The sequence below is a fragment of the Caretta caretta genome, chromosome 6 (assembly GCF_965140235.1).
Source record: "Caretta caretta isolate rCarCar2 chromosome 6, rCarCar1.hap1, whole genome shotgun sequence".
NCBI classification, from domain to species: domain Eukaryota; kingdom Metazoa; phylum Chordata; order Testudines; family Cheloniidae; genus Caretta; species Caretta caretta.
The window spans coordinates 122,332,639-122,347,569 of record NC_134211.1 but is presented as its reverse complement, the minus strand read 5'-3'; the positions used below and the strand labels follow the sequence as shown (position 1 = coordinate 122,347,569).

General features: G+C 42.2%; 1 protein-coding gene across 1 annotated transcript in view; it reads left to right on the top strand.

Annotated features, from left to right (window-relative positions):
* The window catches only part of PELI2 (pellino E3 ubiquitin protein ligase family member 2), a 130,442-nt gene that overhangs the window by 43,352 nt on the left and 72,159 nt on the right, over window positions 1-14,931 (top strand). The window contains exon 2 of the mRNA XM_048852361.2: window positions 3,563-3,692. Coding sequence (XP_048708318.1) covers window positions 3,563-3,692 — 130 coding nt within the window. The remainder of the gene's footprint in view (window positions 1-3,562; window positions 3,693-14,931) is intronic.

Below are 14,931 nucleotides of genomic sequence, written 5' to 3'. Positions count from 1 at the left end.
TAGAGCAAGGAGCTCCAAAGGCTTTCAGGTTGTTTCTAGGTACAATTCAAGGTCTCTGAAGCCTTCATGTATTTGGTCCTGTACATCTGTGGCCTTGTCTACATTTTCTCCTGAAGCTCGTTGCCACTTGTGTTTACAATGGTGTGAGTGCTGACAGGCTGCCAGCACAGTTCTTATCCCATAGGGTTATATGGTGCTGTTTAAAAAGCCAGTGCCAGGTCTAAATCAGCTTTCCCACCATTATTACCACCAAGAAACTTTTAAGGGGAAAAATAGTGTAGGTGCACCCCAAGGCCATCTTTTCTGCATGCTTTATCCTGACACTTTAGGACATCTAGGACAGCATTTTTCAACGTTTAGGTTGCGACCAGGTAGTGGGGTCGCGGCATGCAAGGCATGTGAAAAGTCCTGTCAGCGGTGCTGCGCAGCTAAGGCAGGCTAGTGTCTACCTGTTCTGACACCGCACTGTGCTCCGGAAGTGGCCAGCAGTGGGTCCGGCTTCTAGGAGGGGGGGAGGGCACGGTGCTCCCGCCAATTGGAGCTGGGGGCGTGCAGTGCCTGTGGGCGGGAGCCATGCGGAGCTACTTGTGCGCCTCCGCCTAGGAGCTGGACCTGCTGCTGGCCACTTTGGGCGCAGCGCGGTCCGCAGTGCCAGGACAGGCGGGAAGCTTGTCTCTGCACCTCGGCTGCGCTGCTGACCGGGAGCCGCTGGAGCTATATCTGTGCCCCAATCCCCTGCCCGAGCCCAGAGCCCCCTTCAAACCCAGAGCCCCCTCCTGCGCCCCAACCCCTTCATCCCCAGCCCTCACCCTAACTCTCTGCCCCAGCCCTGAGTCTCTCCCACACCCCAAACTCCTCATCTCCAGCTCCATTGGGTTGTGGGCCTCAACAATTTTCTTCAACTGAGTCCCCAGGAAAAAAGTTTGAAAACCACTGATTTAGGATACTCCAGGCAACATCCCCTGAGACATGCACATGAGCCAGGGTGTTCTCATTAAAGGTCCTTTAACTCTGGAATTTGCTTCTTCTAAGTTCCAGAGACTAAGTTTGCTGCAAATCACATCTGCTGCAGTCTTTTGCTGGAGTTGAGAGGATTTAGACTTTATAGGTTGGCTTTTCATGGAGTTTAATGGTATGTTTGTATCTTTCACGTTTAAGTGTTAATGTGTATAGAGATATGATATACACATTATATGTAAACTGTTACTTGTGGTGAGGAGTGAGGGAGATTCCATGACATTAAGCATAGATATAACATTCACGCACACTTAATAACTGTATTTGATATTCTAGATTGCCAGTCCTGGAGGCAAAATAAAAGCAGCTGCACTAAAATTTGAAGCATAACATAAATATTTGTCCCTATTCCTGGTGCAACTTTCTGCCTTTAGGCGCTAAATGGAAATATTTTTCTAACCCTTTGGCTTCACTATAAATGTCAAAGCTTAAATAATAGATTTTCTTCTACTTGTATACCTCCGTATATTTATAAGACTCTACCACACATACTTTGTAAGCTGCTGTTGCATTTTGGGAAGGGAATCGTTATAAAATGTTGCTGTCTTATGACAGTGAACGATCTGTATAGATATACCTTATATCTTGCCACTAATTTAATTTTTGTATATTAAAAAAAGACATGATTTGGATCTTCATGAAAACATGCCATCTGTGATCAGGAGAATCCAAGTGAATTACAAGAGCAAAAGAAGTGTCTCTGCAGCTTCGTGGATGGAAAATACTAGCTAAAAATCTCCATTAAAACCTCTGTCATTCAGAGATAAGAGTTATTTAACTAATGCAGAAAAGTCATGCAAGATAGGAAGTTCAGACAAAATAACCTTTTCCAGCATAACCCTGTAGTATACTTAAAATACTGAGACTGTTCTTACGTGGAAACTGCAGAGTTGCATATCTTTCTCAGTTATCAAGTAGCCCTACTAAGATCTGGTACTAAATATTCAGGTGTTTACACAGCAAAGCTTTAATTTAAAAATACAAGAGAACGTAAAATGACGCTAATTGTTCTGTGTGTGATCTCTTAAGGAGTTACTTCTACACATGTAGCTATTTCCTGTTTGAAAACTTGAGTAGAAAGAGTATTGTCTTGAGGCAAGCTAAAACCCGCCAGCATATTTCACAGGTATTGCTGTCTTGTGTAGATGACTGTGTGTGTGTGTGTATATGTATATGTGTGTGTGTGTGTCTATATATATATAATATATATATATATATATATAAAAAATGCTAAAAACATTCAGATTGCAAAAGTGAGCACTCAAGTTAGGAAATGCCAGAATTATGGTTGCCTGTACAACCGGTTATTTGGCCACTTTGTACATATGCATTATGGTGTAGTTTAATTACCTGATCATACTATATTTTTCTACAGGACCCTTTTCTCATTTAATGGGCAGGAACTGATTTATGGAGAGGCATCTCTGTTAATTGCACTGAGGAAAGAGAAACCTGGGGGGCATATTTATAAAGCTGATCCTAGTCTGTTCAGAGAGCTCACAAGTATATTGCATTGTGCACAAGGACTGTAGTAAGAATCTTCCTCACCAAAGGATTTGGGAAAGCTAGGCATTTTGAGGCTTGTGCACCCCCAAAGAATCCGTTCCTTGGAGGAAGCTGTATTCTCGCTGACGCTGGATCACCTTCCTCTAAATAACTAGTACTTTGGGGCTGCTCTCTGTAGAGAGAGAGGAAGGAGGTAGAGAATATTAATACATATCATATTCATGAGGAAGGCTCATTAATGATTTCATTCAAGTGTCTCATTTCACAGACAAGGAGGTGAGGTTTTAAATTTCCAAAATAATAAATCAAACCTCATTAGACCTCTGGTAGATTTTTAAGATCCTAAGTGATTTAGGAGCATAAATCCCATTCTTTCAATGGGATGTGCCTCTAAGGACCTAAGAACTTCTAGAAACCATTTCCCTTTCCCCCAGTGGTTTCTGGAGAAGGGAATGGAGAAACAAAGGTTTCAAAAACTTCCAGTACTCTAAAATGTGCAGAAAAGTTATAATTGCATTCAAAGTACAGAAATTTTGGGAGTCTTAAGGCTAGACCGGTGTTCCAATATTGAGTGCAGAAATGTTTCCATACCTTGTAAAGCCAGCATTCTCAAAGGGCTAGTCTACACTGGCAACACTAAAGCAGCGCTCTAAAAAAACCCCACTTTCACGAGGGGCGTAGCTTCCAGTGCTTTGTCACACTCCTGAGCGAGAAAGTTGCAGCGCTGTAAATTGCCAGCGTAAATAAGCCCAAAGTTGCTGCACTCAACTGTCAGCCTTTCATAGCATATAACAGGATCTCTTAAGATAAGTGAAAGTGTTAAGTTCAGATTCACCAACTTGTTCACACTTTTTAGAAAATTAAAGCTGTATTTATTGGCTCTATCTAGTAAGTAAACTTTCTTGCTCTAGGGTGTGCTGCCTCCTGCTTTGTACTCTTTATGGCACGTGTTCTGATAGTTTCATTTCCAACTCTGCTTCCCTTCACTGCTGCATGCCAAAGAGTCTGGAATAAACATGAACTTCTTGTCTGTTCTTAGGTACAATGGCTCCCTCCCTAATGGTGACAGAGGACGTAGGAAAAGCAGGTTTGCCCTCTATAAGCGACCTAAGGCTAATGGAGTCAAACCCAGCACTGTTCATGTGATATCAACGCCCCAAGCATCCAAGGTATGTGGCAGTTGGAGAGAGAGTCTCTGCTTCCTGATAATCTTGGCTGAAGATAAAACTTACTTTTTTGGGTGGTATGCTTGTTTTCTTTTTTTGCCTTGCTGCCATCATTTTGGTTTTGTTAGTGTTTAGACTTGAAATGAACTAGCCTGATTAAAAGTCCTGCAGTGGCTTCTAGTGATACTCTTAGTTGTAGTTTAAACGTGAACACTAATTTTGAGCTGAGTAGTTGTTTTCACAAAAGATTAATTCATATCTGACCCTGTTGCTTCCGTACAAAAGGTGTACTTTATCATCCGTGATAAATCTTCATTTTTGCTATATAAAGCACAGAATAAGAGGCTGTAATTACCTGTGATGCACACAAATATTTCCCTTATTTTAGTAACCTGTAATAATTAACACTAGGATGTAAAAAAACAGTTTGACACCTCTTCAGAAAGAGAGTCGCCATTTTATTATTCAGAAATTATTGTTCTTTCTGGGCCTCTAATCTCTCTTGGTGTGTTAATGGCTCTGCATATGAGTGCACGTGCATCCAGTGATGTGGGATTTTTTTCTTCAAGTCCATCATAGGTTATGGGAGTGAAGCACGGGTAGCATAAGCTTCCTGGTGAAACAAAATTGACTCTCCTTGGTGGAAAGTTTTGTACTAGTTAGGGAGATATAATTTCTTGTATAATGTGGGTAAGATTTATTTTTTAAAGAGCCTCTTTTCTTGCACTATTTCAAATGATGGTTGAGAAATCCTAAAAAATGGGCAAATACATCCCACAGTGAACTGTGACTAGTTTTTGTTCTTTGTAATGAATGGCAGATTATATTCATTTTATTCTAAGTGACGAATCTTGTTGTCTAGACTAGAATCAAAGACAAAGCTGTGCTCCATGAATTTTGAACTTGGACGTGTTTAATTCAGGAAATTTCAATATTGTAGACATTCAGCTGCTTATTACCCTTTGTTCAGAGGTCATCCATGGCTATTCTGTGATTGGTTTTCAATGTGTAATTTCTGTTTAAGCACTTTGGAAGAAAATATGGAAGCTTCCCCAGCTTTCTTGAATAAATTGAGGCTAAATGATAAAGTCAAGCAGTGAAGAAATATACAAGAGCATACACAAAATACAAAGTCTCCAGCCTGAAAAGAAAGTGGGTCGGTGTATTGGTGGCTATAAATAGAATTCCAAGGTGTGAACAAGAAGCCTATCTTGAAAAGACAATAGACTTAAATAGAGAGATGAAGGATGGTCAGAACTCTTGCTAATCAAAGGTTCTGTGGCCACACAAAATAAAATTTGTGGCAAAGGTGAAGATGACTGGTGCAAATATAGTTATTTTTGCTAGATGTAAGGAAAATGCAGTTATTCAGTTTAAGGGAGTTAATAAAATTCTTAACATCAAAATAATGAGGCACCGAAGGGGACTTAAAAGCTACCCCTGACTTAAAGATTGGAGGGGTAGAACAGGAATCCATGTATGATGAGGAAATGTGAAGAGACCATAGGTAGACCAAATTCCAGAGAACAGGACAAAACTTGCCATTGTGCTTAATGTGTACTACAAACACACCTGAAGAAATGATTAATACAAGTGGGGGGAACTTAATGGGGACAGGTAAACCTGAATAGTGAACAGTCAGTCTTGCAGGGCTGAAGTGGACTTGCCTTAAGAAAAACAATCAGTGCCGAAAAGGCTTCTAGCGTGTGGAAGAACACAAAGATTGAAGATGAGCTGTCCAGTTACCTAAAATATATTCAGTATGTTTAAAAAGTCTTAAGTATTCATATTTGGTTTAGTCAGTAGATGAACAGAATTGAGATTTAAGAAGAAAAAATGGAGTGCCTTCTTGGTTTTTAAGCCTTTAGCATGTACTTGGGTCACAACCTATGTTTCACAACTATGAGTATGAGAAATAGAGAAATGAAAGCTAAGATTCTCTGTCATGGTTCAAGATGGACTGTATCTTTGACATGCCTCTCCTCCTGCCCTATTGGAGCCCTTTTACAAGTAACACCTTGTACAGGTCCATCCCCTGCACTTCTGAGTGAAATCCCATGATTCAACCCACTTTTGGATTGGATCTCCAGGTTACAGTACCCCTGTTTACCAACTGTCACTGTGCCTCCGTGGGTCACAACCGACCATACCAAATTCAGGACAAGCCGCTGGGAAAAAGGGCAGACACACACCAAAACTGGTGGTTATTCTTCCATGAGAGATACCAAACCAGCAACAAAAGTAAACTTCTGTCTCACCACGCTGGCTGACAAGAAGTCAGAAATTCAGCCCCCTTAGGTATTCCAGTCCTGGATTCAACAGCCAGACACTAGACTTAAAATTGGCTTTAAATAGCCACTCATCATTATCAAACAAAAGGGTTCTTCTGATCCCAAAAGACCAGCCACATACCCAGGTCAATATACAACTCAGATCTTACCCAATAATCATGCTATTGCCAGTCCTTTAGTATCTAATATTTAAAGGTTTATTTATAAAAAGAAAGAAAGGTGAGAGTTAAAATTGGCTAAAGGAATCAAATCCATACAATAATTGCAAAGTTCTTGGATCAGTGATGGAATAAACTGCTGGCTTGTTAAGTCTCTGGTTGCTTCCAAATCGTTAGAAGGTCTTCAGTCCTTTGCTTAGAATGCTCCCATTAGTATAAGTTCATAGTCCAGAGGTGGCTCTTGCTATAGTATCTCTCTGCCTGGATACTATCCCCACTGAAAAGTGATGGCCCAAACGGGTTTGATCTTGGCTTTTGTCTGGCACCCACTGACATACTGGGCAAACCCTGTTTTAAAATATTAGGGGTTTTCTCTGGTTCTGTAGGCTGCTGACACTGAAGTTCCACACCAAAGTGAGTGTGACTTGTGCGTGTGCTGCAAGATTCTTGCTGTGTTGCAAGCAAGAGTGTATAGAGGCATGCTTGACGTTAGTCACTGGGTAGATCAGTGCAACAAATAGCCATTGAACCTGATCACCACCCAAGGAGCAAGTTTAAATTTTGTCCTCAGAATGTCTGCTGTGGACACTGCTCCTACTCTATGCCTGCTTTCTCCTTTGAATAGCAGGTCCTTTTGAAAGTTTTGTAAATTTTGTAGTCATTTGGTCAGAGGATTTCCAAGATACAATCCCCACAAAGTATGCTCCTTTTTAATGTTTTCAGATTCTTAAAACTTTTGGCGCAAAGCTAGGACAAAACTAAGGCTGTGACCCTCATAAAACTTATAGTGGGACTGTCCCTGAGCTCAGCTATTCAGCTTTACCAAGGACCACTTCAGAAATATTTCAAATTATTATACTATAACATCTCTAGTACCTTTTTCTTTTAACAGACAGTTCACATCTCTACAAGCTGTTTCCTCAGGAAGTCCTTTGATACAAACGGAAAAACTTACGGTGTTGACTTAACGGAACAAATCCTGCCCCTAATGCCATCTGCCCAAGTGCCCCCTGGGACAGTCCAATGTATCCAATGCAGTTTTTGTGTCTGGAATATGAAGCTGGTATGTTGATGTGGGGCTACTGTGGAAGGGAAGACATTCATTTTCATCCAACTGAGAACATCTTTATTACAATGAATGGGCCATTTCATACCTCTGTGAGCCTCATACTGCAGAAATGTGGGAAGAACCCCTTCCCCATATACTAACCCCAGATTTGGGGTAGGAGACTCAAGCACCACTGTTTCCTCTCCCTTTTCATGTCCAGCTGGTGCATGTCCTCGTAGCCATGCCACCATTCCCAGTCCCCAGGGCCCTTCCAAGCTTAACAAGGACATAAAAGCTCCAGGAGGAGGTTGGAGCTTAGAGAGGTAAACCCCTCAGTCTCTCTACCACAATTTCCTTAAGCAGGGGAGATGCTCTGTCAACTCTATATTAATGAAAACTGAGTTTGCCTTGCTCGATCTCATACCCTTCCAGAAGGTAGAGGGTGGCTAAACTTACATAACTGTTTACCCCCCAACTTCAACTCTGTCCCCTGGAATTAGGCACAGGGACCAAAACACATGCTCAGATTGGATAGTCCTCTGAACTGTGAAGGGGCTGTAGTGGATACAGGTTTGAGGGGGTGTATATGTACAGGAGAATCTCAGAGTTCTGAACACCTCAGGAATGGAAGGTTGTTTGTAGCTCTGAAATGTTCGTAACTCTGAACAAAACATTATGGTTCTTTCAAAAGCTTGCAACTGAACATTGACTTAATACAGCTTTGAAACTTTACTTTGCAGAAGAAAACCACTGCTTTTAACCATATTAATTTAAATGAAACAAGCACAGAAACAGTTTCCTTACCATGTCAAATCTTTTTTTAAACTTTCCCTTTATTTTTTAGTAGTTTATGTTTAACACTGTTCTGTGCTGTTTGCTTTTTTGTTTTTGTCTCTGCTGCCGCCTGATTGCGTACTTCCCACTTCCAAATGAGGTGTGTGTGGTTGACCGGTCGGTTTGTAACTCTCATGTTCTACTGTATATACGCATTACCTTAATTCTTTTTCTTGGCTCTGAGGTTTAAGTTCATCCATTCTCTGGAAGGGCATGAGGCAGTGCTACTCAACCTTAACTCTGTTAACAAAGCGTTGTGTTTTGTTTTTTTGGGGTCAGTGATTGGTGAAAGGGGTGGAGGAAGGGGCTAGATTAATGCTCCTTGACTTGAGGGCTAATGGTGGAGAGTAGAACGTAGCAGGTGGCTTTTTTTCCCCCCGTCAAGGCTCTGTACCTGGCTTTTTTGCATGTTTTTTGAGCAACTTCCTATCCAGAGTACCTATTCTCCTGCAGGGGTGTACAACACATAGAACAAGATGCTTACTGAGCAGGCAGGACAGCAGCATGTCCCTTCTAAAGACAAAGGGATCTGGAAGAAAGGAGGTGTAGGATCTGGGGAAGAGAAGTGGAGAAACAAGGGGCATGTAAAGAGGCAGAGGAAGCAAGGAGAGAGCCATGAAAGGCAGTATGGAGATAAGATTGCAGTTTGTGTCCAATTCTGAAGTACATAGAAAAAGAGGGAAAAAGTAGTGGGGAGAATGAATAAATGGGTAAGATGCAGCTACAGACTCGAGGAATATAGGTCACACCTATGCCTTTTGCTTCCACCTTATGGTTTGGGGTGAAGGGGAGAAGGTTTCATCTTGAATAGACTGAGTAATGCCCTCAGGACTTGCCTAATCCAGAGGCTAAGAACTGCTGCTGTTCTTCAGATGCAGACCTCACAAGTCATGACTTCACCTCCATGCTACGCTGCAAGTAGCTCGCAATCCGGTTACTTCCTCAGTGGAACAGGCTGATGTGAATACATAGTACCTGTATGGAAGTGTCTATATTGAGTGCATTAATACTGAAATGTTTGGGGCCTGATGTCTTCAGGCTATTGATGACAGGCAGCAGGGTTTTCTAAGTTTGAGTGCCCCTAGTTTTAGAATCTGTTCCACTTGTATATCTGTCAGATACTATGCAAGCATGATGCATTTATTTTGTTTAGCTTTTGTAGTAACAGATCCATATTTGTGTTACTCTGTATTTATAGCAACTTACTGACTTTCATAGTAGTTGTGTTTCAGAAATTAATAAAGTGAAATGTAACATTTCTGATTTTACAGTATGTGTTTCACATACTAACTATCCAAGTATATACTAACTATCCAAGTATATACTAACTATCCAAGTATACACCATTCCACATCTTCCAGCTGCGTTTGGATTGATTACAATTTTTCCTTTATAGTGGCTATATAGCACAGAATTGAAGAGGCATATTGCACTGTGACACGTCCTATTAATAGGATAATTTAAGTTAACACAGGAGTTTTAGTGTGCAAAAACTCTTAACTGTGTTTTCTTCTTTTAACAAAACCACTTCTGAGTTCAGACTGGCTAGTGAAGTCACTCTTCAAAAATTTAGGGCCCTTGTATCTCTTTGTGCATACTGGTAAATTCTGGTCCACACTACTTAGATGATGAGCGAAAACATGTCTGTGTGTGTGTCTCCAGCAATTTCACAAAGTTTTCATGGTAATCTTAAAACCCAGACTTCAAATACAGTATCTTTAGACAGGTTTCAGAATAGCAGCCGTGTTAGTCTGTATTCGCAAAAAGAAAAGGAGGACTTGCGGCACCTTAGAGACTCACCAATTTATATGAGCATAAGCTTTCGTGAGCTACAGCTCACTTCATCGGATGAAGTGAGCTGTAGCTCAGGAAAGCTCATGCTCATATAAATTGGTGAGTCTCTAAGGTGCCGCAAGTCCTCCTTTTCTTTTTAGTATCTTTTGAACATCTGGGTTCACATTAACCACAATAGTCAGCCACCTGCCAAGCTCCCTCTTCTGTAAGGCATCTAGTTAACTAATAGAACAGCTGTCATCCATCTTACATTTTATATGCACTACAGTAGGTGTACAATATACCAATTATTGCGTTTACAGAGACAATAAAAGGTAAGTATGAGTTGGTAATTAAAACCTTTTACTGTTCTGAGTACTTGGATTCAGGTAGATACATCAGGTTGAACCTATTCCTTGGCTACTTCCTTCGAACCCTTATAAAAGAGCTTTTGTGTATTTATATTGCTGTGTGAGGCAGGGTCTATGGAGGTGTGCCAGAGACCAGTGATGCAATGGATTGCAGCTGGTGATCCTTCTGATGTGAAAAGGATTTTTTTTTAAACCCTTTTCATGACAGGCTTTTCTGGAATCTAAGAAACCTGAGACTAAATCAGGTACCCTAACAATAGCTTCTGTGTGTCCCATTGTGAGCGGTTCCAGAAACTCAGAGCGAATAAAGAACAGAGAAACCCTTTTTGTTCCTGATGATAACTTATAATTTGACACTAAAATTTTTGTTCTGCTCGAGCTCTTCAGCATAGCTATTTGCATTTTTCATTTGTGGGAGACTAATGGAAATTTTCACTGCGCAGAATATTAATGAGCAGCCGCCGTCTTCCTCTTCATTTCCTGGATATGAAATTTGTATTCCTGCTTTGTTTGCCCACCCATATGGACGTTATGAACATCTCCTTTCATTTGAGGGGAAGACGCATTTTACTCTTGCTCTTTCTGCTAGTAACTTAAATTGAACCTCTTTTTGCTGAAACACTCATTTCTGGCCATTCTACCTACAGGAGAGGTTGTTCATTTCACTAATATCAGAACTAAAGGTAACAGTTAAGCCTAATGGCTCCAAGTGCCTGGGCTCTGCATAGACTGACTCATAGTCTCGTAAGCCCCAGTTTGGCAAAGCACTTAAATATGTGCGTAAGTCAAACACAAAGTTAAACGCATGTGTTGCTGAATCAGGGCCTGAGGCTGAGGAGCCACTGGGCAATTTGCTACTACACCTTGGCATTTTACAGAGCTCAGGGCATGTTTGAGAGAGGCTTTTCTTACAGGGACTTATCGTTCTTCCCACACCATCAGGTGCATAAAGCACAAGTCAAATGGCATCAGTCATTTCTGTGCTAGGGTCACTTTTCCAGGTCTTTTCTATTCAGATGTAGTAATGCTCTTCCAAACACTATTGTACTACAGAGTGGATTGAGGAGCTGGCAGTATTGCATGATAACACACAAGAAAAGTTTTAAATTATGCCGACTCTTTAGTGGTGGTTTCCCGCTCTTCTGAAGAGCCCTGTGCGGATACAAAATGTATATCCGCGGATATAAATTGGTATCCACGGAGCTGTAGGGCTCTACTGGGAACCACCGCGGCAAAAGCAGCAGCCCAGTGGGCCACTGCCCCCAGGAGCCAGCACTGTGTATCAGCAGTTCCTCTGGTGTGGCTCTGCTGACCCCAGCACTGCCCACCAGGGGTTGCGGGGTGGTTCAGGCATGCTGGAGGCACCGCCGGTGTAGGGCACTGGCTCCTGGGGGTGGCAGACTGCCGGGCTGCTGCTTTCACTGCTGCGGTTCCTGGTAGAGCCCTGCAGCGCCACGGATACCCGCATCCATGGTTATAAGTTTTGTATCTGTCTAGGGCTCTACTCTTTAGCACAGAAATCAGCTGCTTGTGATTTTGGTGCTCCTTAAAAATGCTGGATCGACAACTGCTGAGCCCAGACTTCTCTGGCCTGTTGTGTGGCTTGTGAAAAAGCTGTGCATCCCTTCTTTACATTGCTCTAATAGTGAAAGTCAAGCATGGTTTATGGGGACTGTTTCTGTTTTCAGGGGGAGGTGGTGGGGGAGGGTGATCTTGGCAGTCTTCGCAGGGAGGCCCAGGAGAAAGCAAAGGTGACAATTCTGGTGTATGGGCACCTTCCTACTATAAACGGGGCTGAAACCACCAAAGTGAATTCAGGCCATTATTGTCTTTGGCTGGATTTGAACTAGTGATCTACAGGCTCTTATTTGAATATCAGTACTAAAATTAGTTTATAAATTTAAACCTACATACAGTGAGTTTATGTATTGACTATATGCATACACATCTTCACTGTAGATCAAAAACTTGGTTCTGTCTGGAACAGTCAAAAATTACTTACACAGAAATGTTTCAGAAGTGTTTGTAGTTGAAATATTTTACTTTGGCATTCAATGGCTATTCAAAAGCATTGCCTGAGAGTGGTGGGACTGTGAAGTGGAGCTCTGCGATTTGTTGTCTAGGTCAGTGGTTCTCAAAGCCGGTCTGCCGCTTATTCAGGGAAAGCCCCTGGTGGGCTGGACGGGTTTGTTTACCTGCCGCGTCTGCAGGTTCGGCCGATCTCGACTCCCACTGGCTGCGGTTCGCTGCTCCAGGCCAATGGGGGCTGCGGGAAGGGCGGCCAGCATGTCCCTTGGCCTGCATCGCTTCCTGCAGCCCCAATTGGCCTGGAGCGGTGAACCGTGGCCAGTGGGAGCTGCGATTGGCCGAACCTGCGGATGTGACAGGTAAACAAACCGGTCCGGCCCGCCAGGGGCTTTCCCTGAACAAGTGGTGGACCAGCTTTAAGAACCCACTGGTCTAGGTGACACTATTTGCACCCTCCCCCAAATCTATCTTGCTCAATAGATTTTGTGTAAATAACTTCTTAAACAAAAATACATCTTAAGTAATACTTAGAATCTAACTGTAAAGGGGCATGTTTTGTGTACGCAAAGTATTTTCAGGTGTTTAATCTTAGGGATCCACGTGGTTCATCATGTGACAATGAGCTGTTTACCACAGTTTAGCAATAGTTTTACCTGCATGTAGTACAGAACTCCCACACCTGCTGCTTTGGCAGGCTTACAAAAACACATTTGGCTCTCAAGTTCTCATGGTCACAACTGTCCAGTTTGAGTCTTCAGTCATTACGATTGTTCTCACACCTGTTACTACTGGTGCTGCTTGTAACCTTTATTCCCTACTCTGAATGAAAGAAGGTAAATTGGGATTTGGACCTGGAGTGCCCTTTACTGCAGAAGCGTCCAGGATTTTAATTCCTGTGGTAGCTGATCTTCTCTACCCCTCCACAGAATCTTCTAAGGAGGAGTGGGGAGTCTGTCAAGTTTGCATATGAGGGATGAAAACACGTGGCCAGCAGCTATGTTATTTCCACTCCCAAACACTCAAAAACCATGAGTCAGGCCCCAAAATTACAGGATCTTATTAAATTAATTTGGGGGTCATTTTTATTTGCTTTCTGGTTTTCAACAGTTTACAGATCACATTTTCAAGGTTTTTTTTCCTGCAACCATGAGGGCTAGAAACGTTAAATGCAAGCTGAGCTTCTGACATATTTGCCTGTCTCAAAGAGCTGAGACTTCTATAATTTAGTGTTTTTTCTCTAAGACTTAAGATAAAATCAAAGGATTGGCAGTATTAGTGCTAATCTCCTGGGCCATTCTTGAAGCGTGCATGTGAGTTCTGTGTTGGAGCCGGGCAGTTACTGCACAACCAAATCACTTGCAAAGTAGGCTAATTTAGGCCAAAAGTATACTGTGAATTAATGGGAAGGAGCTACTCCTAACAGCAAGTATGGCTCCCCCATTCTTTACAGACCAAATTTTGTATTTTGACACTGCATTAGCCAATAGGTGAGTGTTCTGTCACAAGTTGGGCATTAATGTTCTCCTTGTAGAAAAAAGCGTGATCATTTCCCCTCTATTCGGCATTGGTGAGGCCTCGTCTGGAGTACGGTGTCCAGTTTTGGGCCCCATGCTACAAGAAGGCTGTGGAAAAATTGGAGTCCAGCAGAGGACAATAAAAATGATTAGGGGGCTGGAGCACATGACTTATGAGGAGAGGCTGAGGGAACTGGAATTATTTAGTCTGCAGAAGAGAACAATGAGTGGGGATTTGATAGCTGCTTTCAACTACCTGAAAGGAGGTTCCAGAGAGGATGGATCTAGACCTTTCTCAGTGGTACCAGATGATAGAACAAGGAGTAATGGTCTCAAGTTGCAGTTGGGGAAGTTTAGGTTGGATATTAGGAAAAACTTTTTCACTAAGAGGGTGGTGAAGCACTGGAATGCGTTACCTAGGGAGGTGGTGGAATCTCCTTCCTTATTGATTTTTAAGGTCAGGCTTGACAAAGCCCTGGCTGGGATGATTTAATTGGGGATTGGTCCTGCTTTGAGCCGGGGGTTAGACTAGATGACTTCCTGAGGTACCTTCCAACCCTGATATTCTATGAAAAGGTAAATTACTCTGAACACTTTTTTTTTTTTTTAAATTTTGGGGGAAGAAAAGAGAAATAGTAAATACCTCCTTACAGGTATGTGATCTGGTTTTCTAGGCACTTCAGTTTCATTTTTACTGGCTTGTGGTGGGTGGAGAAGAGAACATTCTCCCTGTCCTCCAGACTACTTTTTTCAAGCTGTGTGCAAAGGGTCTTTCTGATTGCTCATTCAATAACCTGCAGTCAGTCTCTCTGCCTCTTGCCATCACAACAGCAGCATGTACCGTTACTGACTAGGTTCCTGCAGTCCTAATCAAGTTTCATGCTGCTACCAGAAAAGTACAAAGTTCAGACGCATAGATATAATTGTTGTTTTTGTGAGACTCTTTCCGTTCAATGACTAGGGAAACTGCACAAATGTGGGATTCCCCGTGTTGACTTGCACAGTGCAAACCATTGTGTCTGTGTAGATCAAGAGAAGAGATAGTTAGCAGGCAGTTTCCTTTACGTATGTGGTGTGAGAACAAAATGGAAAATATTGTTTATAGGGGTAGAAAGGCAAAACTAAAGTTCCTTTAAAAAGAATGGTTTCAGAGTAACAGCCGTGTTAGTCTGTATTCGCAAAAAGAAAAGGAGGACTTGTGGCACCTTAGAGACTAACCAATTTA